Source organism: Aphelocoma coerulescens, chromosome 7 (genome assembly GCF_041296385.1).
Source record: "Aphelocoma coerulescens isolate FSJ_1873_10779 chromosome 7, UR_Acoe_1.0, whole genome shotgun sequence".
NCBI lineage: Eukaryota > Metazoa > Chordata > Aves > Passeriformes > Corvidae > Aphelocoma > Aphelocoma coerulescens.
Window position 1 is genome coordinate 1,978,190 of NC_091021.1, and position 26,047 is coordinate 2,004,236.

Consider the following 26,047-nt stretch of genomic DNA (forward strand, 5'->3'; position numbering starts at 1 on the left):
CCTGTAACACACTCTACTGCTTGTGGCAGCAAAGTTTATTTCAGCTTTAACCATCCTATGTGTGCCATTTTTTTCTTTTTTACCTCACTCTTTCTTAGAAGAGGAAGGGGCAGTTACCCATCCAGCTGCCTCCCAATTCCATGCACAGAGGGCTGTGTCTGGGTGCTGCTCTACTCCTGCCAGGAGCAGGAGGCTTTAAGCTCAAAGCTTAAAGACACAATCTGCTCAGTTTCTTGAAAACTGGGGCCTTTTCTTTCCCTGCTTTCTAGCACAAGTGCTGCTGGGATATTCCCACAGACAATGCTTTTCCCCAGAGGAGACACTGAACGAGTAGTACACAAGATCTTTCCCTACCTGCTCATTAAGGATGAAGGGAGGCACAGGAGGGAGTTGCAGCTTTGAGTCTTAGCTGTGATCAATTCGATCCTGTCTCTGATTTCCTGCTTTAACATAAGCAAGATGATGTGCTAATGCTCACCAGGGGTGGAAAGAGGGGCAAAGATGAATCTGTGACTGCTTGGGAGATGTATGAGAGAGAACATGCAAGGAATGCCCAGGAGAAAGCTAATAATTGTGGCGTTTGGATGGAATTTGAAGAATATGGCCTGGGGCCAGACGCTGAATGAGGGGATAAAAAGAAATATTCAACAACGGCCCAATGGCTGAATGAGGCTGGGGCCCCGTGGGAAGAAAATAGGATGTGATCACAACATCAGAAACTGCATCGAAAAGTGGGGGAGAGGAGAGGGGATTAGAAGTTGCACCGACATTCTTTCACATGTGGGTTTTGCAACCTGAATTTTCTTCAGCTGAGCCTCGGGGATGTGATATAAAACAGAGAGCTCTGCTTTGGTTGTTGCTGTTGGAAGCAGGAGGGGAGATGCTCAGGATCTTGTCTTAGATCAATATTTAAGCAGTGAATTAATACAAATTCTATTTGTGACACGAGATTAAATTTTAAAGCGCTTTGATTGTTTAAAGCTCCTTGGTGGCAGTGGCAAATGTCTTGTAGCTGATTAAAACCTGGCAGGAGTGGTAGCAGTGCCAAGACTCGGCTTTGGACGTGTCTGGACTAGGGCTGTCAGGGGCGAAGTAAGAAATCACTGGTCAGGATCCCACGGGTCAAGGAGATGGTAAACAAATCCATAAAAGAGGAGGAAACACAGCAGGAAAACATAAATGCAGCAGCATCTCTGTGAATCTCCAGTGCCTGGAACGGAAGGTACGTCTGCATGCAAATGCTGGGGCTGAGTGCTTTGGGAAGTGAGATACTCCAGCACTTTTTAATCACCCTACTCTTAATGGCTCTGCTCCCTCCGGAGTGCTGGGACTGTCCCTAGAAAATGCCAGGCATGTCTGGACATGCTGACTTTTCCCTTGGCTGCCTGCTGGACTTACTGACCCTGAGAGAACATTGCTGCTTTCTGAGCATCCTCTCTGCCCTGACACAGCTTCCTGAGGCAGTGGGATTACATTTTGTGCTTTAGCCCCACACCTCTTAGAACCAGAGGGCCTTGAGGAGGGCGAACATGCCTCGGAGCTCAAGGTTTACCTCAAGCTCAAGGAAAGCTGTGTAGCATTTCCATTTCTGAAGAACCAAAGTTCTTTCCCGTGACCCCCTTTCATCGTTAGCTCTTTGCTTCCCTGCCTTCAGGTAAGGCAAGTTGTTGTAAGACATTTTTGTCACGTGGCATTTAAAATACGTTGGGAAGGGCCTCAAGTTGCACCAGGGAAGGCTTATGGAATCATGGAATGGTTTGGGTTGGAAAGGACCTTAAAGCCCATCCCATTCCACCCCTGCCATGGGCAGGGACACCTTCCACTGTCCCAGGCTGCTCCAACCTGGCCTTGGACACTTGCAGGGATCCAGGGGCAGCCACAGCTTCTCTGGGCACCCTGTGCCAGGGCCTGCCCACCCTCACAGGGAAGAATTTCTTCCCCAGATCCAATCCAAACCCATCCTCCTGCTGAAAGCCATTCCTTCTTGTCCTATCACTTCATACCTGTGTGAAAAGTCCCTCTCCAGCCTTCCTGTAAGCCCCCTTTAGCTACTTGAAGGATATAGGATAGATTGGATGTTAGCAAAAATTTCTTCATGGAAAGGGTTGTCCAGCCCTGGCACAGCTGCCCAGGGCAGTGGGGGAGTCCCCATCCCTGGATGGATTTAAAATCCATTTGGATGTGACACTTTGGGACATGGGTTAATGGTGGCCTTGGCAATGCTGGGTTAAGGCTTGGACTCGATGATCTGAGAGGGCTTTTCCAACCTAAACAACTCTGATTTATGGTACACAGCCAGCATAACCTCCCTACAACCATCCACATTAACAGTAGCCTCGGTATCTTGAGATCCAGCTCTGACTGGTGTTTAGGAAGGGCTGGATTAGCCCAGCCATAAATCCTGTGCTCTGCACAGCTACAATGTCATTACAGCAACCTGAACCAAGGAGTTTCAACACCAAACTGGAGTTCCTCACCAGCACCTTGCTCAGAACCAGGACTGGATATGTGTTTTTGTCATGTGGGGTGCACATATGATCATGTTTATATGGACTTGCTGTTCAGTGCTGGCAGTGCCATAGGAAGTGCTAAAAAGCCCTGTCTCTATTAAAATTAAACTCAGCTCAAAGCAGTTGAGGCACAAGCATTTTTCCAGCTCTGCTCAGCTTAATTCCTTTAGAGTTAATCTGGCTCAAATAACAGCAGCCATGATTCAGAGACTGGGTAGCAATGCGATTCCGAGATAACTCTGAGGAAGAGGTCAGACACTACTTTTGTGGGTTTTTTTCCCTTCCTTTATCTCTTTTATTTTTTTCTTTTAAAGAGCACAATTCAGGTAACTCCCCACTGCACTGTGATCTTCCCTTATGTGATTCCATGAGAGTGTTAGGCATGATTTATACAAGCCCTGCATTGGCTCCACCAGGGATCTAACCAAGCTTTCCTCAAACTTATGCCTGCTGGAGGCTGTGCTGGATCTGTCCTTGGACACAGCCCCAGCCAGTCTCTGCCGTGCCTTGGGGATGTTCTTTATTCCTCTCACCCCACCTTTCTCTCCTGAACCAAGGAGCTGCCTGGCTGGAAAGCAGTGGAGTTTTCAGTGGTGTATGGCTGGGGCTGCCAATGTGTGGAGGCAGGAGGGGAGAAAAGAAAGCTGGAGAAAACAATCTCGGGAAACCTGATTGCTCTCTGCAGCTGCCTGAAAGGAGGCCGTGGTGAGCTGGGGCTCAGCCTCTTTTCCCAGGCAACTGGTGCTAGGATAAGAGGAAACAGCCTTAAGTTAAGCCAGGAAGGGTTTAGATTGGATAACAGGAAAAATTTCTTCACTGAAAGAGTGGTTAAGCATTGGAACAGGCTGCCCAGGGAAATGGTGGAGTCACCATCCCTGGAAGTAGATGTGGCACCTAATGATATGTTTTGGTGGTGTTTGGTTGAAGCTTGGGCTTGGAAATCTTGCAGGTCTTGTCCAACCTTAATAGTTCTATGAAACCCAAGCTGTTGGTGACGAGGAGAGCTGCTCTGGTTCTGAACTTGGAAGGATGTTTTAGAATCTGAGGGGGTTTTACCTGACAGAAAGCTGGGAGTTTGGAAAGAGGATACTGAGCAAAAGAAACAGGGGGCTTTGAGGTTGGTAGCGCTGATGCCAGAGGAAGGAGGCCATGGCAAAGATGCCAGGAAAGGCTTTGCTCACAACCTGCTGGGGCAGCAGTTTGGATATGGTCAGATTTGAGTGTGAAGGAGAGGAGCAGAAGGAGGTAGCAAATACCCAGGAGGTGTTAAATTTTTTTTTTTCCTCTAATCTACTATTATTTATTGAACAAGCCATATCCAGCTCAGAACTGGGAAAAAAAGCCTCCCCAAACTGGGCTGTGCTGCCGGTGCTGGAAGCAGCAAACAGCACAACACTGATGGATAACATCATGCAAGATGCTCACAGTTCGGCTCCCAGCACTGTAGCACAGCAACAATAATAATCGTAATACTTGCTTAATATGTGGGCTTGGAGTGATGTTTCTGGGGGAACGAGCACAGCTCCTTGCAGGCACTTTGATCCAATGCCGTCATCGCTGTCTGGTTATTGCAGACGAACTTGTAAAGCTTTGCGCTGTGCTGAAATTACTGGGGGGAAACAAGACATGACGCGCGAACTGTGGGCTGTAAGAGAGGAACTTCCTGCAAAAAAAGGGCCTGAGTGGATGATATTAATATTTGCCTGGTTTTCCTGAGATGACGCCGTCGCTTTGTGGGAGTGAACCCGCCTCCCCCCCGGGCTGTGTTTTACTCTCTCTGAGGGGATTTTCCCCCCTCAGCCCCCGCGCCCCGAGGTACTCACGCCTGTGACATGCTGAGGGCTGGGTCGGCACCGAGAGGGAGCCCACGACGAGGGGCACCGGCACCGGCAGGGCCCCGGAGCGAGGGGAACCGAACCCGAGTCCCCCCGGGCCGGCACCGGCAGGGCCCCGGAGCGAGGGGCACCGAGCCCGAGTCCCGCTGGACCGGCACCGGCACCGGCAGGGCCCCGGAGCGAGGGGCACCGAGCCCGAGTCCCGCTGGACCGGCACCGGCACCGGCAGGGCCCCGGAGCGAGGGGCACCGAGCCCGAGTCCCGCTGGACCGGCACCGGCAGGGCCCCGAGCCCGGCCCGAGCCGCCCGCGGCCGTCTGGGGAAGCGGCGGTCGCGGCGTTACCGTGGACACGGCCCGGGGGGGCCGAGCTCTGCCCGCGGCTTCTCCTCGGAGAAAAGGGAGCTTCAAGCTTTGACCCCCTTTTTTTTCCACCTTCCCCCCCCCTCAGAATCACGGGATGGTTTGGGTTGGAAGGGACTTTAAAGCTCATCCCATTCCACCCTGCCACGGGCAGGGACACCTTCCACTGTCCCAGGCTGCTCCAAGCCCCAGTGTCCAGCCTGGCCTTGGACACTGCCAGGGATCCAGGGGCAGCCACAGCTGCTCTGGGCACCCTGTGCCAGGGCCTGCCCACCCTCACAGGGAAGGATTTCTTCCGTGTACCTAATCTAAGTATTTTCTTGTTTTTTTAGTTTAAAAGCGTCCACGGTCATTCTCAGTGTCGTGTCACTCCCCCCCCCCCTTAGTTTCACTGTGCCCCATTAGTTTCTTTTTTTTGCCCTGTTACTTTCATCCCTCCCCCGTTAGTTTCCCTCCCCCCCTCCCTTATTTCCCACCCTTTATTTTCCTTTTTTCCCCTTTCCTGTATTTTCCTTTCCCCTGCTTTTCTCCCCTTTCCTATATTTTATTTCCCCCCCTTTTCATCCCTTTCCCCATAATTTCTTTTTTCTCCTTATTTTCCTTCCCCCCTCCCTGTTACTTCACCCCCCAAAGGCTTGTCCCCATTTCTTTCCTTCCTTCCTTCCTTCCTTCCTTCCTTCCTTCCTTCCTTCCTTCCTTCCTTCCTTCCTTCCTTCCTTCCTTCCTTCCTTCCTTCCTTCCTTCCTTCCTTCCTTCCTTCCTTCCTTCCTTCCTTCCTTCCTTCCTTCCTTCCTTCCTTCCTTCCTTCCTTCCTTCCTTCCTTCCTTCCTTCCTTCCTTCCTTCCTTCCTTCCTTCCTTCCTTCCTTCCTTCCTTCCTTCCTTCCTTCCTTCCTTCCTTCCTTCCCTCCTTCCTTCCTTCCTTCCCTCCTTCCCTCCTTCCCTCCTTCCCTCCTTCCCTCCTTCTCTCCCTCCCTCCTTCCTTCCCTCCTTCCTTCCCTCCTTCCTTCCCTCCCTCTCTTTTCCCCTTCCCTTTCTTTTCCCTTTTTCTTTCTCCACACACCTATCAAGGCAACTTTCTAGTGGTCTTCCATTCCCTTACCACTTAAAAACCAGTTCAGAGGACAGGATCACAGCACAGATTTTTTGGGGAAAATGCACTCCTCCACAGAGCCAGAGAGAAGGGAAAAAGCAAGAAGTTTGGGAGAATGAGTCTTTTGCCAGTGATCATATTTTTTGCCACATATCTCTGTGTGTCTGCATTCCTTTTATTTCCCCCCCCCCTTGAAGCCCCAGTTCACATGATTAGGTGAGACTCTTGGCTATCAAGTTTTTGAAATAAAGTTCCTAGGCCCCCCCTGGTTTTGGAGGAAAAGCTTGAAAACATGAATCTTGAAGACAATAATAAAAGCATCTAAGGATATTATTTTTCAAGTCACATGATGACTATGCCCAGTATATCATTTCTTTAAGTGTATTGGATCAGTGGGGTTTTTTTAGGAGAACCTGTTGCATTTTCTTCGTGCTGGGGCTGAAAAATGCTGTAAAATCCGCTTGTAATTTGCTGTGTGGTATCAAAGTGGTTCTTCACGCTGAAATTTCACATGAGAAATTTGTCTGCTTCCTTCCAGTGCTTGGTCCTCATCCATGTGCGGGTCAGGAGGGTCTCACATGCAGTAAGTACCTTGTGTTTTGTTCTATTTTAATAACATATTCCAGTCTTTGCTGCCCGGATAGGAACCTTGCATATTTATTTCCATGAATGCTGGCACTCATATGCCACTTTTTATGCCAAACTCTGTTTTTTCAGCCAGAAGTTTTACCTGCAGAGTCCCAGCAGTGCTGTCTCCATCAGCGTGTGTGGTTTTAAGGACTGACTGACCTATTGCATGTGTTTGCAGTAAAAAAGTAGGAACATTTCTGAAGCAACTGAAATGAGAGCACCGAGATGGCTTGATAAGGTGTGGATGTTAATTATTAATCTGAATGTATTGCCCTCTGTTAGCACCTCGTTGTCACAGTGCACAAGATCGTCTTTATTGTGCTGGAAGCTGTATTAATGATAAAATAATGCTTGTTGCTCACTTCCCCACCTGTCTTCTCCATTCCCCCCCGCCAAAAAAAAGCTGGAGGAAAGCAAATGTCTTCCTTTTAAAAATGGGAAATTAAGCTACAAAGAAGTGATGTACATGAGAGCGTGCAGGGAGGGCTGAGGGGATTTTCATTTTCATCAGTTTGTAGAGAAGTTGGGAAAAAAAAATGAGTTGTGTTGCTGGGAAAAGTCATGCAGTAAAATTAATTATGAAATGAATAGAGTTGATTTTTTTTTTTTCCATGGGAAAGGAGCCTGGTTTTGAGTTGAAATGGGAGCTGTGTATGACTGAGAATAAGTAATTGGTTTAGCCTCAGAAAATAGACGTTTATAAATGGAGAAAGCAGGGAGTGGGAGATGTTCTGGTTTGCTGTAGGTTTCCAGTTGAGTCCTTGAGCTTTTCAGTAATTTGAAGTGAGAGGACACAGGTCTGCCTGGGCTGTGCTGTCTTCAAAGCTCAGCCTGGAGCAAAGGAGGCTCAGGGGGGACCTTGTGGCTCTGCACAAGTCCCTGACAGGAGGGGGCAGCCGGGGGGGACGTGGGGCTCCGGTCCCAGGGAACTGGGACAGGATGAAGGGAAATGGCCTCGAGCTGTGCCAGGAGAGGGTCAGGTTGGACATCAGGAGGAATTTCTTCATGGAAAGGGTGGTCAGGCATTGGAAGGGGCTGCCCAGGGAGGTTTGGAGTCCCCATGCCTGGAGGTGTCCAAGGATCTCCTGGACATGGCACTCAGTGCTCTGGGCTGGGTGACAAGGCGGGTGTTGGTCACAGGTTGGATTTGATGATCTTGGAGGTCTTTTCCAACCAAAATGATTCTGGCATTGTGTGGTCACTGCAGGCTGAATTGCAGCTGAGGTCCAGCAGGCCACTGATGGCCAGTGAACACCATGAAGCATCTCCCTCTTTCCATTCAGGAATCACACGTCTCCGATAATCCCTGCAGGCACCAAACAGTCTGAGACGTCGAGGTAAGACCAGAGATTAAAGGGATTTGTAGTTGTTATCCCACTCGTTGTACATTTTTTGTACAGCATCACTGGCCACTTCCTCGTTCCGCTCGTGTTGCATTAAAAACTCCGACTGTGTTATTTGATCTGTCCAGCAGGAATAGGGGACGGGTTTTATACAGCCTGTGCCTTTTGGCATCTCTCATTCCTTAGGCTCTTGCAAACACAGGCTTAAAAGTCCTGCTGCCTTGGAAACTGGGCGCCATCATTTTTCAAAAAAGGCTTTTATTACGAGCTTAAGAGGTGACTGGTGAGCTTACAAAGGGGGTAAAATGTAAAACTGGAGGGTCTTGTTCCTCTCGACGTGGGTCCCTGGCAAGGAGCTTAGTGCACCTGTCTGTTACTGAGCAGGGCTTAAGGAAAGCAAGCAACGTAATGGGAATAACGTCCTGCCTTTGCAACTTGTACTTGAAAGCACTTCCAGAGGTCTGGACTGCTCCTCGAGGTACAGGGTGGAAGGTGGGGTGGGTTTTTCGTGAGTGTTGCTGGCCCAGAGAGATGCAAAGGGAGAGGATGTGGGTCAGGGCTTTCTCTGTCCATGGTGAGCTGAGGCTTTGGGCCACCTCTTGGGAGTCAAGGATTGTGTTTGCTGTGTGGGGACAGAATGGATGTGAGAGCCTGGGATGTAGGGTGGGATGTGCTCTGTGAGGCTGGGCAATCACCAGCTGTGTGAAGCTTAACAAAGACAAGTGCTGCATTCTGCACCTGGGATGGGGCAGCCTTGGATGCACGGGCACAGTGGGGAATGAGAGGCTGGAGAGCAGCAGGGATGTGGGGATCCTGGTCAGTGGCCAGTTGGATCTGAGTCAGCCGTGCCCCGGAGCCAGGAGGGACATCCCTGTCCTGGGGGATCAGGCCCAGCATGGCCAGCCAGGCCCGGGAGGGGATTGTCCTGCTCTGCTCTGGGCTGGGCCGGCCTCACCTCAAGTGCTGGGGCAGTTTTAGATAAGAAAGATCTAAAGCTGTCAGAGAGCATCCAAAGGAGGGACAGAAGATGGTGAAGGGGCTGTACAAGGAGCAGCTGAGGGTACTTGGCTTGTTCAGCCTGGAGGACACTGAGGTCAGACCTCACCAGGGTCTGCAGCTTCCTCTGAAGGGGCTCTGGGGCACAGGGTGGGATTGTTGGGGTGTCCTGTGCAGGGCCAGGAGCTGGGCCTGATGATCCTTGTGGGTTCCTCTCATCCTGAAGGGCTCAACAGAGGAGCTCTCCCACAGGGGCCCGTGGCTGTGACAGCACTTACAGCAGGAGAGCTGTCCCCAAATGGGGACCTGGTTGACACTGAGTTGCACAGCAAACCTCTGAGGCCTGATAGTGAGAAGCAGGACCTTGTGGTGGGCAAGCCTGGGGATTTGTTGCTCAGGGCTTCACAGAATCCCTTCACAGAATGGTTTGGGTTGGAAGGGAGCTTAAATATCATCCCATTCCACCCACTATCCCAGGTTGCTCCAAGCTGCATCCAGCCTGATCTTGGACACTTCCAGGGATGGGGCAGCCACAGCTTCCCTGGGCACCCTGTGCCAGGGCCTTCCCACCCTAATTCCTTCCCAATATCCCATCTAACCCTGCCCTCTTTCAGTTTAAAACCATTCCCCCTTGTCCTGGCACTCCAGGCCCTTGTCCAAAGTCCCTCTCTAGATCTCTTGGAGCCTCTTTAGGGCTCTGAGGTCTCCCTGGAACTTTATCTTCTCCATATAAACACCCCCAGCTCTTGCAGCGCACCTTAGTAGGAGAGGTGCTCCTTCCCTCTGACCATGACTTCCTTGCAGATGGGTCTTTGGTTTTCCTTCAGGCTTGGATAGAAGTGAGTAAAGGAGCTCTGGATTGCTCTTTGCAAACCTCAGGGACTGGGGTCAGCCATGTGGCCTCTGTGCTGGCTTCCAGCTCACGGTGACACCCAGGAGGGGTGCACTGACCACTTCATTTAGCCTTGTGACCAGTGGTGGGGCTATTTTTTTCCAGTTAACACTGACTCCTGGATCTCCAGGAGGTTTGCTGCTGACTTCCAGGCTAAGTGAAGGGGATTTGTCAGCACTCAGGTCTGTTAGGCTTTGATATAACAGTGTGTTCATCAGGCCCGAGCGTGGTACATGGCAGAGGAGGATTGCAGCAGAATTAGAAGGTATAAAGTTCAAATCTAATTTGAAGAATTTTCCCTCTATCACTTAAATGTGGGAAATGTTCCTGTGGCTTTAGGGATAAAATGTCACACTTCATAAGGAGCATGCGTTTTAAATCTCAGCCAGATATTAAGTGCCGTGTGCCGCACTCCACTTCCCTCTTTGTTAAAAAGCAAAACCCCAAATCATCTCTCCTGAAAGAGTGTTGTTTGATAAAATTAAAGCTTTCCAAAGAAGCTGGTTCAAATAGTGCCAGCTCTGTATCATTATGGCACAACAGGGAGCATATTGATTTTATTCTGCATTGACAACAGTTTGTCAGCGCTCAGCTATTTAATTCTAGAGGATGCTGTTCCTAGAGATGCCTACAGCACCAAGGGAGCAGTCAATACAGACTGGCAACACACGCCAGATGTTTTTTGGGTGAGAAAGAAACAGAAAAAGGCATCAGACTCGGGCTTCTGGCAATTATCCAAGTAATTTGTAAGCAGACTTTGGTTGGCTTGAACATTTGGCTTCAGCTCGGGATTTTTTAATAAATTCACACAAACCCTCTGTCAAGCTTTAGTCACTTACAGGGGCAAAGTTCGCTTCTATATCATCCTGCAACCCAAATATTGGAAACAAGTAGCATTTCTTGTGAAGATATATTCAGTATGGCCTGTGGAATGGCACTTCTAGACAGACCATTTTCAGTTCTGCTAAGATACACAGATCCTCTGACCACTTCCTCACTTTACAGGCTCACCATCAGCAATCTGAAGTGTTTTATGTGCTTTTCTCATGATTTTGATGGCAAAATGACAAAGTTTGGCTGTTAATACCGGTTCTGTGTGCACATGAATCACTGAAAGCTTCAAGAAATTCTCATGCAAACACTACACAGCCTCAGCTGCTGTCCTCTCCCTCCAGCTGCAGTGGGATTTTAGCTGACCCAAGTCCCCTTGTCTCATGCTGTGGCCAATAGGAGCTTTGGTGGGACCAGCTGGAGAGCCCCGGGTTGATGAGAAATCAGACCAGCAACTCATAACTTGCCTTCCATGGCCCAAAGGGGAGGAAGATGCTGGTCTCTGTTTATTCCTGTGCTGTCTAATGGTCTTTCTGCTGATGAAAAAAAGAGCTGTGAGGTGTTACCATGAATTTACAGGGCAGCAGTCAGGGCTTCAGCCATCCTACTCAATGCACAAGGCACGGAGGCTGCTGGAAAGTCCTTTGCACTCCAGCTGGTGTCTCTGAGCATGACCAGGGTGCAGAAGACCACGAGTCAGGGGCAGTGGAAGCAGCTCAACCCTTCAGAAGTCAAGTCTGCATCAGGAAGATCCCCTTCTAGACCTGACCGAAGGGAAGCATTTGAGCTCTGGGACTTGAAGTGTTTAAAGCCAGAACTGAGAGTGACTCAGGGCTGGAGGAGAAGGGGATGTTTGCCATCTGCTTTAGCAGTTCATTCCCCAGAAAAGGAGGAGGAATTCATCTGCCATTCGTGCACGTAGGCAGTTGTTTCATTGTGTTTTGTTCTGTTTTCCCTCCCACTCTCCAGTAAAACACCTGTTGAGTTAATCCTCTTTGACTCAGCTCAAAAGCAAGGAAGTCAAACTCCATGAGAGCCTGGGCAGCTCACTCAGCTCTCATTTCCCCAGCTTTCTGAGGGGGGGCTCTAACTGGGGTGTTCTGAAGGCTTCCAGAAGTGAAACTATTAAAGCAGGGAAGGGAGGTCACGAGGCGAAGGAATACTTACTTTTCCTGGACATAAAGATGACTTGAGTCATAAAATGTTTGTCTGGAAGGCAGAGATACCTTGGAGCTTCCTGAGTTGCTCTTAAGGATGGTGAGAAACATTTTGGAGGTTTCATTGTGGTGCATCTTCAATGAATTTGAATGAATTTGATTAAAAAAAAAAAAATCTTGTTACTAAATGGGATGTGTCCTGCTTTGTTTAAAACTTAAAAGTTGAAAGCAAGAAGAGCAAAATGTCATGAGAAAGAACCCCCAAAATACAGTGATTCTGTAGGGGGCCACAAGCCATCAGCAGCTGAAATTTGGTGGCAACCTTTGGTTTCTGCAGGTGTGTTTGGGGCACTGTGCAAAGGAAGAAGCTCCTTCAGAGGGGCTCCTCTATGTCTTCTCTAAGTTCTAGAAGAGCCTCTTGCTCTGCTGGCCCTAAGGATCCAACCTAAAATGCTGAGGATGAGGAATTTCCCTGATCCCCCCTCCCCATAATCTCTGTGAGTTTAGGTTCTGGGAACATTATTTCCAGCGTGTGGTGACTCAGTTTCCCTTTGGGGTGTCCCAGAATGAGTCAGGTTTAACTGACACGGTGGCATCGATGAAGCAAACCCAGCAGGCAGTGCCCTGATCATTAATTAACTGCAGGCAGAGCCGAGGGGTTAATGAGCTCCCACCCAGAGCTGAAGGGACAATACGAGCACAGCGCCTGCCACGTTGCACGTGCGTCACTCCTGCGTGGAAATGAGTGAGAAACCTCTCACTTCTTTTTTTCCTCCTCCCGGTTCAACTTCTCGTGCTATAAATAAACAGCCCAGTGTGAGAAAAAAAAAAAAAAGAAAAAAAAAAAAAAGAATGACAAGGGGCTGCAGCTTTTTAGGTGCCTGTGGCAGGATGTTTTCCTGCTTATCCTGTTTCTTGTAAACACAGCGATGACTTTTGTGGCCCAGATGTAGAGGCAGCCCTGCTTCATTGTTCGAACACCTGCCAGCTTTTCAAATGGACCCAGCGCAGCCCATTGATAAAAATTCAGACTCAGAAACCTGCAGCACCAGGCTGAGCTCCTGTAGATAGCTCCCCCAAAAAAAATCCTTGAGGATCCAACATCCGCCCTGTTGAGGTTTTTTTTTTTTTCCTCTATTATATTTGATTGGGAGGGGAAGGGAAGCTTAAGATTATTTTTTTCCCTTGCTCTTGTTCTCAGAATAGCAATAAAAACAATACTCCTTGGCTTGGAGGTGGTAAACTGTGAGAAATAACAACAATAGCTCACTTTGTGGTCGTGCAGCCAAATTTATGAATGGAACTGGTGGGTGCAATTTAATTTCCAGGCCTGGCTCTGCTTTTGGTGTGATGGAATGAAATAAAAAGGCCAGAGAAGGAACAGCTCATAACTGCTGCAGGGTTGTCACTGGGAATGAGCACAGGGAAAGGTTTGGTCTGAGTTGGAGACGGGCTTTTTTCTGCTTCCTGCATCACAAAGTATGAAACAGGTGAATTTGCTCAGTTAAACAGTGGCTTTGCAGCATTTTCTTTATTTGACACCAGTGTGTGGTGGTGGGACACCTTTGAGGCAGCAGTTCCAGCTCTTCCCAGGTTGGCTACATGGGGTAAGTGAAGCAGGTGGGCCCTTGCTGGGATAGGCCTGCTTCGTGAGGTGCACAACAATGCCACCAGGTCTGGGAGGAGGAAGGGGGTAAAGTTTAGAGAAGGAAAAGCGCTGAGGACACTTGTTTTTGCAGATAAAGCACAGATCTTTGCCTGAGTGTTTCTTTGGATGGGATTTGAGGGCTAAAACCTGCTTTTTGGGGAGGGCTCTTTGTGTCTGGAGAGGGAGGTTAGAGTGGAGGTGTTTGGGCAGGACTATTTGTGTTTTAGCAGCCTCTTCTCACCCAGGAGATCTGTTCTGCACAGTGCTCAGAGCAGGATTTTTCTTGTGTTGAGGTCTCTTGCATCCTTCCCCGCTCCTCACGTGCCCTGCACCTGTGCCTTTGGCTACACAAGCAGAGGGGACGTGCTGGGTTTGTTTCCTGCTGCTTGGAGCAGGGATTTGGAGCAGATGGGCCTGTGAGGATCCCTTCCAGCCTAAATGACTGTACACTCATCCTGCCAGGAGAGGCAGATGCCAACAGTGAGTCCTCCCAAAGGCCCGCGACGGGTCAAAGGCTTTCTCCCCCTCCCACCTCTGAAAATGAGATGGGGACTCTGAAGGAAGCAGTCCAGCCCCAAAATAATCCTTCTGCCTGAGACAGGTGAAACCAGGTGGCCAGGCCTGTGTGTGCTATGGCCAGATGTGGCCAGCCCCAGATGCTGTGCAGAGAGGAGGGCAGGGTTTGAAGGATTCCTTGCTCGGAGTGTCCCTGAGGTGTCCCAGGAGAGGGATGAAGCCGTGGAGAGACCCCTCTCCTCAGCAGCCCGTTCTCTGGCTCTCCCTCCTTGGTGGGGACCTGCAGAGGGAAGCACCTAAGGATAAACATTCCTACAAACCTCCCTCTGCATCTGCCTTTCATTAAGGCCCCCCCAAAGCTGCAGAGCAGCGCGTGGATGTTGGCGTGTGAGCGGAGCGCATCCCAAGGCTGCGGAGCTGCCGTGTGCCAGGATCTGGCTGCCACCCCATAGGCACTGTGGGCACGAGCCAGCTCCTGCTGGATCATGGGACACAGGAGAACCTCCCAGCAGCCAGTGCCCGGGAGAAATTTGGCTCTTAAATCCAATTATATTTGCAGACTGAGCTCTTTTGTCCTCACTGCTGTCAATGCATGTGCAGCCTTTGCTTTTTACCCCTGTTTTTTTGGTCGCTTTGGACTTGTTAATGGCCGTGTTTAAAAGCAGGAGAGCAAGGAGTTGGAAGGTGCTTCACGTCCTCAGCCATGCTCTTTGCGAGGGGAATGCCTGCTTGCTGATGTCATCTCGTGTGGCTCAATGTCAGAACTCTGCTAGAAAAGCTGTGCTAACCACACGAAATGCTCACATGATTTTTCTAGCGTGCACGGGGAGGTGTCCTTGATGGCCTTTCACGGTAATTACAGCAGTTAGGAGATGTTTGCCCCAGGCAAACTTGTCTCTAAGGTCCTCACCGTTGTGCTCTTAGTTGTTTTGGATTTCCCCTTCCACGTTCTTCTGGAAAATAGCAGCGTGGCCTCTAATGTCTTACTTTTCCCCTACAATTTCTCAGTCACTGTTGGGAGGCAGTGAAAGCTGCTGGGGATTTTCACAAACAACCCGAATATGGGTGTAAGGAAGCATTTCAATTTCCTATTTATGGTTTGCTTTTAAACTCTGACTTCCAGAAACCCTTCTTTTCCCAAGAAAAACCCAGACAATCAGACTAATGTTTCTTTTAAAACGCGTGAAAGATGAAGGATGAGGCGTCGAGTTTCCTTTCAAGCAACTCTGAGCGAAACCGAAGCCTTTTTGAAGTGGTTTACTGCAATTGTAGTTTGCTTTGCTTCCTGCTCCTGCTTTGGGCACACCTCCCGGCTCGTTGTGTGTGGCTACAGGCGCTGGGGGGAAGTTGGAAGGCCAACAAAAGGCAAGGGGGCTCTAAAATCTTATTTCTTTTTCTATTTAGAGTGCTGCCAACGAGACGTTGCGTTTTATTCTTTCCTACCATGGAGGCACAATATCTCCCCCAGCATCGGGCCTGATGGAGGCAGGGAGGGGTAGGGATGGAATGGGAATAGATTTCATGCTGGATGAGTCTCCAGTTAGGAGTCCAGACTGTGGGCAGGGTAAAAAAAGCTTTGTTTAGTCTGCAGTCAGTAGTTTTAACAGGAGCCCCGGGCCCAGAGCTGGGAAGTTGGGTGTCCTCTGCTCAGGCTGATGTGATTTACAGTGTTGGGATCTGACTATGGGATTGACAGAGCCAAAGCAGAGGGAGAAGTGTGCTGGAGAGCTTGTCTCAGTGCCAAAGGGTGGGAAGCAAGGGTAGAGTTGCTCCTTCCCTGCGCCACATTTCTCCTCCTGGCCAGGTCCATCTTTCCTGCCGCCCTCTGCAATATCTGGACTGTTTGCCACCCCGGAATTGTGCTGGCAGAGCTGTCTGAGGGACCTTGGGATGCACTGGGTGAGGATGAAGGAAGATTAAGATGGCTTTGATGCTGCTGGATGGTTGGGATGCCGTGAGCAATGAAGGTTAAGGACGTTCCTGCCCAGGTCCGGCTGCCTCCACGAGAGTGGGAAGCACCTCCTGAGCCCCTCCTGGCCTAATTCCTTCAGTAAATAGGACATTGTCAGAGCAGGACTCCACCAGCTTGGTGAAAAGCTGGAACTTGCAGCCAGGCTGTGGCTTTGTACCACCATGGTCTTGCCAGTTCCTCCAGCAGTGTAAAAACCTTGTTGCTTTTGGTGCCTGCTGTACTCCATCAATTTACACCACTGAAGGAGCTGAATGCCTGAATTTTCTTGGCACTGTTTCAGAGCAATATCTGTTCTCCTTGCTTGATCAACATACCTGTTAATTACATTAAGGTAATCTGAGCCTGGGCTCTTGCAAAAACCTCCTCCTGCTGCTGAAGGTGGTGGAAACCCTCCCTGAAGTGAGCAACAAAGCAGCATATGTGGGATCAGAGGGTGGCTGGGGGATCTGGGCACATCCAAGCCCTGGATGGTGAAGATGTGTCAGCTCTCTGATATCCTGGTGGTTTTGGTCTCACATCCCTGTGTGGCTCCAAATCCAGAGGCTGGCAAAGAGCATGCAGTCTCTAGGAGATGCAGCTGGCATTGCTGAAAAAGCCTGGAAAACTGGATAGCAGCCTTTCCCTTTTACTCGTGCCTGGCCCGGGGACGAGCAGGAAGTAAGCGTGTACTTAAATTTCAGCATGTGCTTAAGTGCTGTCCTGAACGGGGACCCTCTTGAGCTTTAGCTGAAGTGCTGTTCTGAACCAGGGCCAGCAGACTGTGGCAGTCACCTCTTGTTGCCTCTAGCCCACTGTGTTTGTGCTCAGTGCAGCTCTCTGGCTGTTTACTACAAGGAGAAAATCACTTTATTTACTTGCAGCTCGCTCAGTAACTGAGAGCAGGCAGGTTGGGAGAGTCTCACATCAGCTGGGAGCGAGACATCTGACCTTGTCTCTTGTCTGTCTTGTTTCTATGATCCTAATTCTGCTCTAAATTAATTCTTTTGTTTAGCTGCTGGGGTTTTTTTTTCCTCCTTTTTGTTTTCGCATGAATGCTTGTCTCTATATTTAGGTCTGCCGGGGCGGGATGTTATGAATAATTGTTGATTGATATTATTAAACACTAACACGCTTGGCTGTGTTGCACTAATGATGGGGCTTTGGGGATATGCAAATCAATTAATTGCAGTAATTGCTGTAATAGCTGTTTTGGAGGAGGCTGTTGAAGACCCCTTGGGAGAGCGGACAAAGACGGAGACGTTTGGAAGCACAGAGGAGAAGGGGTGCTCGAGTGTCATTGGACAGGGCTCCTTCGAGTTGCCAACTTGTGAAGTTGGGTTTGTTTTGCTCTCCAAAACCCACTCACACCAAATCCTCTCTTGCTTAGTTTCAGAGTTACCCCTGTGTGGCTTCTTCTGGACTTTGCTGCTGCTGCTGAAGCTCATGACTGAGACAGAGCCTTTCCCAGGTAATCTCTTGCCTTAGAAATTTAGGAGACCTCCCTGGAAAACACCCGAGGGGGGAAAAAAACATCATCAAGGCTAAACCTCCTTGTCACCTCGCACTCAACAGCTTTGGTTTGTCAGCTGATTCTCATTCACGTCAAAGCTCTTTCTCCCCTTCTGTGGCAGCATCACGGGGCCTCACAGTGGGCACAAAGGGACGTGAGGTGCCTCAGGAGCCACGGTGGGAAGGCTGTGAAGGGAATGAGATTTTGGGTATTGTGAGGATGGGGAGGAAAAAGTCTCTTCTGGCTTCTTCCCCATACTATATGTGCTCTCCCTGCCTTTGTGTATTATTGTATATTCTTTTGTCTGGCTTTCCGTATGCAACGTGCCTCAGTCTCCGTGCTCCGGGGCGGGCGTTCAATGTGGTGCACAGATGGTGCTCCCAGAAATCCCGTTATTTGCTAATGGGATTTTGTGCTAAGCGTTTCCACTGTTCTTTTCAAAAGTCTGCGTGTTTGTGTCAATATGCCCAGACCCCCATCTTGCCAAGACCTCCTCTCCCATGCAGCTGAGAACACGACTTCATTTTTTTATTTGCCTGGTTTTTTAATCCCTGGGAAGGATGTCAGGACAGCTTCTGTGGGAGGCAATGGTTGCAGGACCCAGGCAGCTCTGAGATCACCTTGCACAGTGAAGGAGGATAATTGGGGTTGGAAGGGACCTCTGGACATCCTCCAGTCCACCGCCCTGGGTCACCTGGAGCAGGTTACACAGGAACGCATCCAGGTGTGTTTGGATGTCTCCAGAGAACTCCACCACCACCCTGGGCAGCTCTGCCAGATGTCACAACCCTGCCAGGTGGCCTGGCCAGGCCCATTGGGGCACTCCAACGTGCCCTGGTCACCTTGCTGGTGGCCCTGCCCTCACATTTTGCACTGAGAGGTACTTACCTATTCAGCAGCTTCCCCCGGGGTCCTGCAACATTTCAGTAATGCAGTGTTCAGCTATTATGCAGCTATTCCCAGCTATTATGCAGCAATTCCCCTCTGTGCCCTCCATTCTCCAAGCAGTGCTCAAAATCAGGATATAAATAGCAAAAGCCTGGAATATGTTGCTTTTATTACCAGAGGCCTTTCAGAATAGGTTAGATGCGTGCCTGACAGGGATAATACAGTGCTGACTCTTCCAACGGGGCACAGAGCTGGACTAGGTGACCTCCTGAGGTCTCTTCCAACCCTCATTTTTCCATCCCTGCATGACATTCCCTGCTAGTGGGTAAGTGGAGCTTTGTTTTGCGTCACGCTGGCTGGAGCGGGGTCAGGGGTGTGTGTCAGGAAGTTCCCCGTCTGTCTGCAGGCGTCATCCTGCGAAATGCTCTTCTCTTGGATGCTTCTCAGGCTCCTCTGCCACGGGAAGGTGAGTCAGAGCAAGGCAGAGGTTCTCCTGGAGCTGGCCAAGGGCTCCAGGTGGTTCCTCTGAAGCCTCATCACATGCATGGTTCCCAAAGTCCAGGCAGCCCAAGGCAGGAAAACTGCCAAGGACTGTTCCTGTTGTGGTACAGGGCCACTGAGATGGTGAACTGGGGATCAGGAGCCGGCAATGAGACCAGGCAGAGAGAACCAGCTGTGGGATATTGCTATGTGCAGACAGAGGATTGACCCTTAGAGCCCCACTGTGCTTCTCTAAAAGGGGGTCTGAGACTCAGGAAACCCTCATCTTCAGCTCTGTGTCTGTGCCAGATTCCAGCTCTGGGCTGGGGAGCTGTGCTGACAAAGTAACACTTGTGGTCACCTCCACAGCACCTGGATCTGTCTCCGAGTTTTGTTTGGACCATTGCTGCACCTCTTGAGCATCTGGCTGGCATGGTGTCAGTCCATCTGCAGTGATTGAGACTGCTTTGTCCCAAATTTACGAGCTATGGGGGATTGTGGAATACCGCCCTCTGTGTCTCAGAGCCCTCCTCAGCAGCAGAGGTCGGGAAATAACATTCCTTAGGTCTGCAAAAGATGGCAGAGAACCCGCACAGACACCTCTCTTCAGCAGTGCCCCGCTGTGATCCCACGTCTCTGCAGGGAAAACAGCTCTTCGGAGGTGTTGGCTTTCCGTGCCCATCAAGAAATACCTCTTTGCCTCTCAGCTGTTTTTGCAGCCTCTCAGCTTTGCTGATTTTATCACCCTTCTGATAAGGGCGATTAGATCTGATTTGTTTGAATTGCAGCCCGGCTGCTTTCAGCTTTCACAGACACAACACGGTGCTGCGCTGGGTTGGAGCAGGGAAGTGAGGAGGGAGAGCCTTTCTCCCCCTCTGATAATAGTTAGCAGATGTGATACCATTAGCAGGTCAAGGATCTGAAATCGCCCAGCAGCAGGAAAAACGCTGTGCTCGGCTGGCACTCGAAAGCTGTGCAGGGAAGGATGTGGCAAAGGCTGAATCATCCCGTGCTCAGCAGCAGCTCAGAGCGCTGCTCTGCGAGGTTTCACAAGCTGTGGCGTATTTAAGCAGTCCTGGTTTGGTGGTTTGGCCCCAGGAGCTGTTCTTTAGGCTTGGAATCCACCATTAGTGATGTCTTGTTAAAAATCAAGGCTGCCCATGGCTCGTTTACTGCTTGGAAGCCGTATGCAGTCAGTTTGTCAGTGTGTCTTGTGTTTCTGGAGGTGTGATGTCCCATTTTTTCCCCTTTTTAGAGGCTCCTGGACTACCAGAAAGACTTTTCCCTCTGAACCAGGTTTTGTGCCCTGCTGTGAGCCACACCATGATGCACACAATATTAAAACCTGGCTTTCTGTGTTATCAGGAGCATTTTTTTCCCCCCCTAAAGCCCTTGCAGTAGCTTTCCAGGGTAGTTCAAAAAATCTGGGACAGGTCAGACAGATGACTGTGCCCTTGTGGCTTTGTCCTTTGATGTAGGGGCTGAAAATCTGAAAGAAGACACGATTCAGCTGTGGGTTTGGTGCTACTTTGGGCACTGGGAGGAGCCTGAGTTCTGCCTGCAGGTGCATCTTTTCTGCAGAGCTCGGCCAGGAGCATCCTGGGTCTTGCCCTCCTCACCCCTCTGCCCTCCAATCTCCTCTCCCCAGTGATTTAAATCATAGTAGCAGATTCTTGTGGGATTGCTCTTCAGAAAAAGGCTGTGCCTTAACTTTGGTGGGTGGTCTCAGTGAGAGCAGTATGTTTTAAAAGCCATTCCTGGACTCCAAACAGCCCTTGGAAAAGGAGTGTCCCAGGTTTCTGGCTGAAGTTGGTCATCAGATAGTAAATGGTCACTTCTAGCATGAGGGCAGAGAGCTGCAGGAGTTGTAAGGAGAGGAATGGGTGTGCTTACAGCATGCCAACAAAAACCAAAATATCTGGAAATACTGGGATGAGTCTTGAGGAGTTGCTCTGGGAGAAAGGTGAGTGAGTTGCATCTCTAAAGGTTTCCATGGGGAGGATGTGGCAGCTTCAACTTAATGTGGAAGTGTGTGTTGGGAAGGAAGAGCTCAGCCTGGGCTTTGCTACAGTGGATGGTGGTTATGTGATCCACTGGTGCCTCATGGCAAAAATCCTGTCCATTTCTCTTTCCTCTGCTTTTTTATTCCTTTTCCCTGTTCCCCTCACCTCTAGCAAGGTGTCCTCTAGGTTAGGTTTAGGGTGAGAGAAGGGAAGTCCATGTATTCAACTTAATGAGTGGTTTCAGTGCATGCAGTGTGAATGCAAAGTGGGGGGGCACATGAGCGTGCATAGGTGTGTCCGGAGAGACTATAAATAAATACCTTATATTGCACTCTGGTTTGCTTTTCTCTTATGCTGGTGGCACACTTTCTAGCCCCACAGGTGGCAAACCCTTCCAGGTGATATTTGCCCATATTGAGAGCACCTGTGAACTCTTCTGCCACTGTTCTTTGCTGCCCAATGGCCATGAGAAGAAAACCGCAACGCTCGCAGTGCGCCTGCTCTCTCCCACCTCCCCCCTACATCTCCTTCCCCAGCTGATTTGACCAGGTCACTCCCCAGCTTTGATTCTTTCCTCTTATTGAAAGACCTCCCGTGGCTGCATTGTCTGGAGAGCTCTGGTGGAGGCTTCAGAGCTGTACTTCCACCTCAGTAGAGAACAGGCTCTCATTAACAACCCTCGGCGAGGGTGAATATTGCTGCTGCCTTCAAAGGAGGCACGGAGGTGCCGGGCCAACTCCTGGCCCCCAGTTGGATGGAGCTCTGCCAAAGGCATCAGTAAGATCAAAACATCAGCTGGGGAGAACAGAAGGGATGCAGGTATTGCTCCACGAGGCAGGAGCTGCCGTGGCTGTGTGGTTCCTGGAGACACGAGGTGTGAGTGGCGATGGTACCGATGCAAGTGCAGCAGGCCCAACTCTTGGGAGGGTTTCCATGCACGTGCTGCTGTCAGCACTGACTGCTGGTCATCCTGAAGTTCTCCTAGGACTGCCCATGCCAGTGGTAGCTACACCATCTGCACAAGGAATGTACCCTCAGTTGCTGCCAAGTGGAACCACGCTGAGGCTCAGGAGTCAAAGCCTTCGTCCCCCTCCTGATTTCTTCCTCTCTGAGCACCTCTGCCAGGCCCTCTGTCTCTTCCCTCAGAGTTGCACCTCGGTGGATGAGCTCCAGATGGTTGGGTGGAACCCTGCCAAGCACGGGGGGCTATCAGCCGTGCTAGGGATGACTGTAGGCTTCCTGCTGGGAAGTGTGTAGAGATCTGCTGGCTTCTTATTTTAGGCCCCTAAAAAAGCACTCTCCGAACTACTTTTGGCTTTCCCTTTAGCCTAATGAGTTCCTCTCCCTTTTCCAAAAAGTCTGAGGCCAGTCAATCTTAAACTCTCCACAGCATCTCTTCGTCTGATTCCCCCTGTCTGGAAGCGTATCCGAGGAGTGTGGTGGCGTGGAGGTAGGTTGGATCAGGGCCATCCTTTGGCTCCTGCCACGAGTGCATAAACTTCTATCTTTTCAATGTTACCATTAAGGAAAGTTCAAAAACAAAAAAAAAGGAAAGGAAACTAAACCACAAACAACTGCATTAAAATAATAATCAGAGCCTCATGAAAGCGCACAAAACCCCAGCAAACCCTCGGTGCTTTGAAACTTGAATCTTATCTCCCCCTGTCAAGGTTAATTGTCGCTGGGTTCAAACCATGGACAAGCTTTCATTAAGGCTGGAGATGGGAGCCATGGCTGGGCTGGGTGCGTTGGAGCAGAGTTGAATTTGGTCCAGTGTGTTAAGGAGGGAGTCACATCTGTAGCTACACATTTTCCTTAAAGTCATCGGGTTTAAATCTGCTCTTTAATGTTTCTGGAATGTCTTCTCCCAGGGTTATAACCTGTGGAGCTGTTTTAAAGGTGATCACTTAATTTCTTTCCATATAACTTTATTTCTTTCCCTATCACGTTGAAGACTGGACTATTGCAGTGTGATCAGATCTGGAGAGCTCAGGAAGAACTGATAAAAGTTCCCCTATATAAAGACCCTTCTGGTTTATGTGGTGGGGAGCAAATAGTCTGTCCTGGGAAGCAAATCCTCCTCATTTCTCAGTTAATCAACCTACCAAGAGCCAAACACTGCTGGTTTTCTCTTTTTTTGGACTGCTGCAGAGTTGCTGTTGCAGCCCAACCTGCATGTTCAGGATCCCAGCTCTTCTAAGTTGTGGTTTTTGCTCCTGCAGCTCATGTTTTTCTAAAGGGATGCTTGGAGGAGGTGGGCATCAAGAGCATTAACAATGAAAAAAACACTTCACAGCACTAAAAATACATCAATGAAAAAGACAGAACGAGTACTGGAAATAGTTTTGTACCTCATTGAACTAGAAAATATAAATATACACCTAATAAAGGACAGTCTCCCCCTACCCCCCACAGAGTCATGGCTAGATTAATTTGGGAGACAGACTTTCAAATGCAAATATGTTGGGATTATGGTTCTGCTTGGATAAATCACAGAAACTGTTCAATGCCTCAATCTGCTCAACCTTGAGAGGGTTGTCTTCACCTCTGCTCTGTTTCCTGGGATGCTGAAGCAAAGAAGAGGCTGAGGAGACATTGGATGAAAAGAAAATGAATTTAGTTTCTCACTTTCAGCCATTTTTATGAGGTGGGTGAGAGAGTTGCTTGTGCCAGTGCTGGGATCTTTCCTGGTGTTTGTGTTTGAACAAGCAATAGGGAAAACAAACTTGTTTTGGAAATAACAGTGGTGGTTTGTTAGGGCTTTTTTTCTCAATTTTCATGACTTTTATCAGAACTTTTCAAGTTTCTAATACCAAGCAAAACTCATTAATTCCTCTCCAAACTCCTTTCTCCCAACTTTGTAAAGCATCTCTGAAAGTGGTGATTTTGTAGGGCTAAGCCCCAGGTGGCTTCTGGGTTCTCCTGGTATAAAGCAGGGGAGCTGTGGAGCTCTGGGAAGTGCAGCCACTGACTGCCAATGCCTTGAAGGAGCCTGTGTCCCAGAAAAAGAGTCCAAGTGCTGCAGGATTGGCTGGGCAGGATTCCTCCTTGGCTGTTTTGACACAAGGACCCCTCAGACACGGCTAACGGGATGTGGCCAGCCGTGACTTGACATGATTGCTTAGCATTCCATCCCCACCTTTCCCCCAGCCTGCTTCTTTCCTGTGGCTTGTTTTCATTTCCTTGCTAATTCAAGCATGTCTGATGTTAGCAGGAGGAATTTTTGTGTGGTGCATAGGTCAGGGAGAGCTGACTGGGACTGGATTTTACAGGTGACGTTCATGTGTAAGAGGTGGGGGAGCAGGACAACAGAAAGGTCACGGAGATGGGAGCTGTGAGAATTGCTGCTGTGCTTGGTGGGGAAGCCTGGGAAGGGCAATGCAGTGGTGGAAATGAGGTTAAAACCCTTGTAAATGGGTTCAGTCCGTGGGGATTTGTGCTGCTTTCTGCTGTTGGAGACACAGGAGCGTCCGCTCCCTCTCCATGGTCACCAGCCCCTGGCCAGCACAGAAATGCTGGTGATAAGCAGGTGTCCCTTGCTGGCATGTGGAAAGAAGAGTCTGCTTTCCTTGGGGATGCTTTCCCCAAAAACTGCTGCAGCCCTTTAGTGGGGCTCAGCCCATTCCCTCTTTGCTGTGACTGACAGAAACCAGACCTCTCACTTTTGTGTGGACTTTATCCACCAGCTGGTGCTGGTATTTGATATCAGCTGGGAAAGCCATCAGGAAGCTTTGATTGTTCTTTTTTCCTTTATTTTTTTAAAAATTTCCATCACCTTCTCAGGCTCACTCCCCACTCTCTGCTTGGTCTGTGGGGTTCACCCACTTCCACGTGCCCCAGCAGGGACCCACACGGTGCCAAGCTGTAGGAACATGCCTGATGTTCCTTACCTTGGGCAATCTGAACTTGGCAGCATTTCTATCAAACTGGAGAAAAAAGCTCTGGAATAGGCAATTTTTTCCCCATTCTAATGCATTTCCATGCCTGAAAGTGGCTACATGTACAGTTTATTAAAAGCAAATCTTAGAAAGCTACAAGCTGTAGCTTTTAAATTTCTTGTGTGTTTGTTTTCATGAAAAAGAAAAAACAAATCCCATGTTTTCTTCATTAATGGATGGCATTTACTTTAAGTACAGCAGAAATCTGATGTTGAGCTTCAAACTAAGTAAATCTCCATTTATTAAAACCCTAAGTGCCTGCATTTCCAGGTTTTTTCACGGTACATTTAGGCTCCGTGTCGGGGACTCAAGGCTGAGCAGCCTGAGCTCTGATCCAGCAGGAAGGGATCTAACAGTGGGTCTGACTTTGGGGCTGCATTAAAGGCTGGTGCCATGGAGGGGTGTAAAAAGCCTTTCATGTGGCCACAGGAGGACTCTTCAGAGGCCAGCCTGTGTGGAGGAAAATCTGGGAGCGAGGCAAAGACAGGGATCCAGCCTGTTAGAGGCACCAGATAAGGTTTCACTTCTGGGGGCTGGTTCCTGTGCTCTAAAGCAAACAAAGCCTCGGGTTTGACTTTGCTCGTTTGGTTTTGCCTTTTCTGGAAATGTGTTGCTTTATCAAGCAGTGCTGGGAGCCTCCAAAATCTTGCTTTGCAAGGGGACACTTGAGCAAGTTTTGAGAGATTTCTGTGTCAAATGCAGTCAGCTGAGGAAGGACCCTCTTACCACCAGTGTCTCCAGTTTACTACTGGTCTGAGTGATGGAGTTTGAAGGAGAGGTGGCACTTACCACCAGTTGTGCTTCCTAAGCTTTGTATCCAGCTCAGTGTGACCATGAGCCTCGCAGGCACCATCACTAGCAGGTAACTGTCCCCTCCTGGAATCAGGTGAAGCCTTTGGACTTGCCTTTGATTTTGTCAAGTGAGTACTGAAAAGCTTTCCCTCCTCTCCAGAGGTGTTTAATTCCCAAGGATCTCACACTGAGATGGGTTAATAGCAACCGTGAAAATTACAGCACCTGTGAAAATCTGTGCCCTTAGCACCTGGTGCTGGATTAAGGTGGGTGCCCCATTTTTAGAAGAGAGGAAAGCAATTGCAAAAGCTGGCAGAGGCTCTGTCACACCCTTTTGCAGTATTCTAATGCTGGTCTCATATTAACTAGAACTGGAAATAAGAGAGCCAAGAGTTAGTCCAGCAAGGGATGAAACCACCCCAGCCAAAAGTTCCAGAAGGCACTGACACCTTCCTGCCACTCCCAGTGTTCAAAATGTCCACAAAACTTCTGTGGGCTTTGGAAAAGCATGTTAGGAAATGAGGGGATGCTGCAGGTGATGGTCCTGAGGAGCTCTGCCCTCAGCTTTCCTCCCCACAGCCATCTTTCCCTCCTGGAGTAATGAGTATTTTAGACCAAACCACTACAGGCCTGTTCCTAAATAAATCACATTCAATTCCATACCTTCTTCCCAGG

The 26,047-nt window shown here is 49.4% G+C and overlaps 1 protein-coding gene and 1 long non-coding RNA gene across 3 annotated transcripts in view; one reads left to right on the forward strand and one right to left on the reverse strand.

The window, feature by feature from the left end:
• IQCA1 (IQ motif containing with AAA domain 1) overlaps window positions 1-5,139 on the reverse strand; it is a 102,247-nt gene extending 97,108 nt beyond the window's left edge. The window contains 5 exon segments of the mRNA XM_069021450.1: window positions 4,334-4,348; window positions 4,472-4,575; window positions 4,577-4,771; window positions 4,774-4,872; window positions 5,134-5,139. Coding sequence (XP_068877551.1) covers window positions 4,334-4,348; window positions 4,472-4,575; window positions 4,577-4,771; window positions 4,774-4,872; window positions 5,134-5,139 — 419 coding nt within the window.
• Window positions 5,140-6,337: 1,198 nt separating this feature from the next.
• Window positions 6,338-24,110, forward strand: LOC138113469 (uncharacterized). 2 transcript variants are annotated; one of them, XR_011152185.1, is made up of 6 exons: window positions 6,338-6,380; window positions 6,515-6,665; window positions 7,635-7,764; window positions 17,149-17,229; window positions 22,033-22,092; window positions 22,597-24,110. It is a non-coding gene; the product is annotated as an uncharacterized lncRNA (long non-coding RNA). The 2 variants fall into 2 exon arrangements; XR_011152186.1 differs by lacking the exons at window positions 6,338-6,380; window positions 6,515-6,665; window positions 7,635-7,764; window positions 17,149-17,229 and adding an exon at window positions 18,357-20,602.
• The last annotated feature ends 1,937 nt before the right edge of the window (window positions 24,111-26,047 follow it).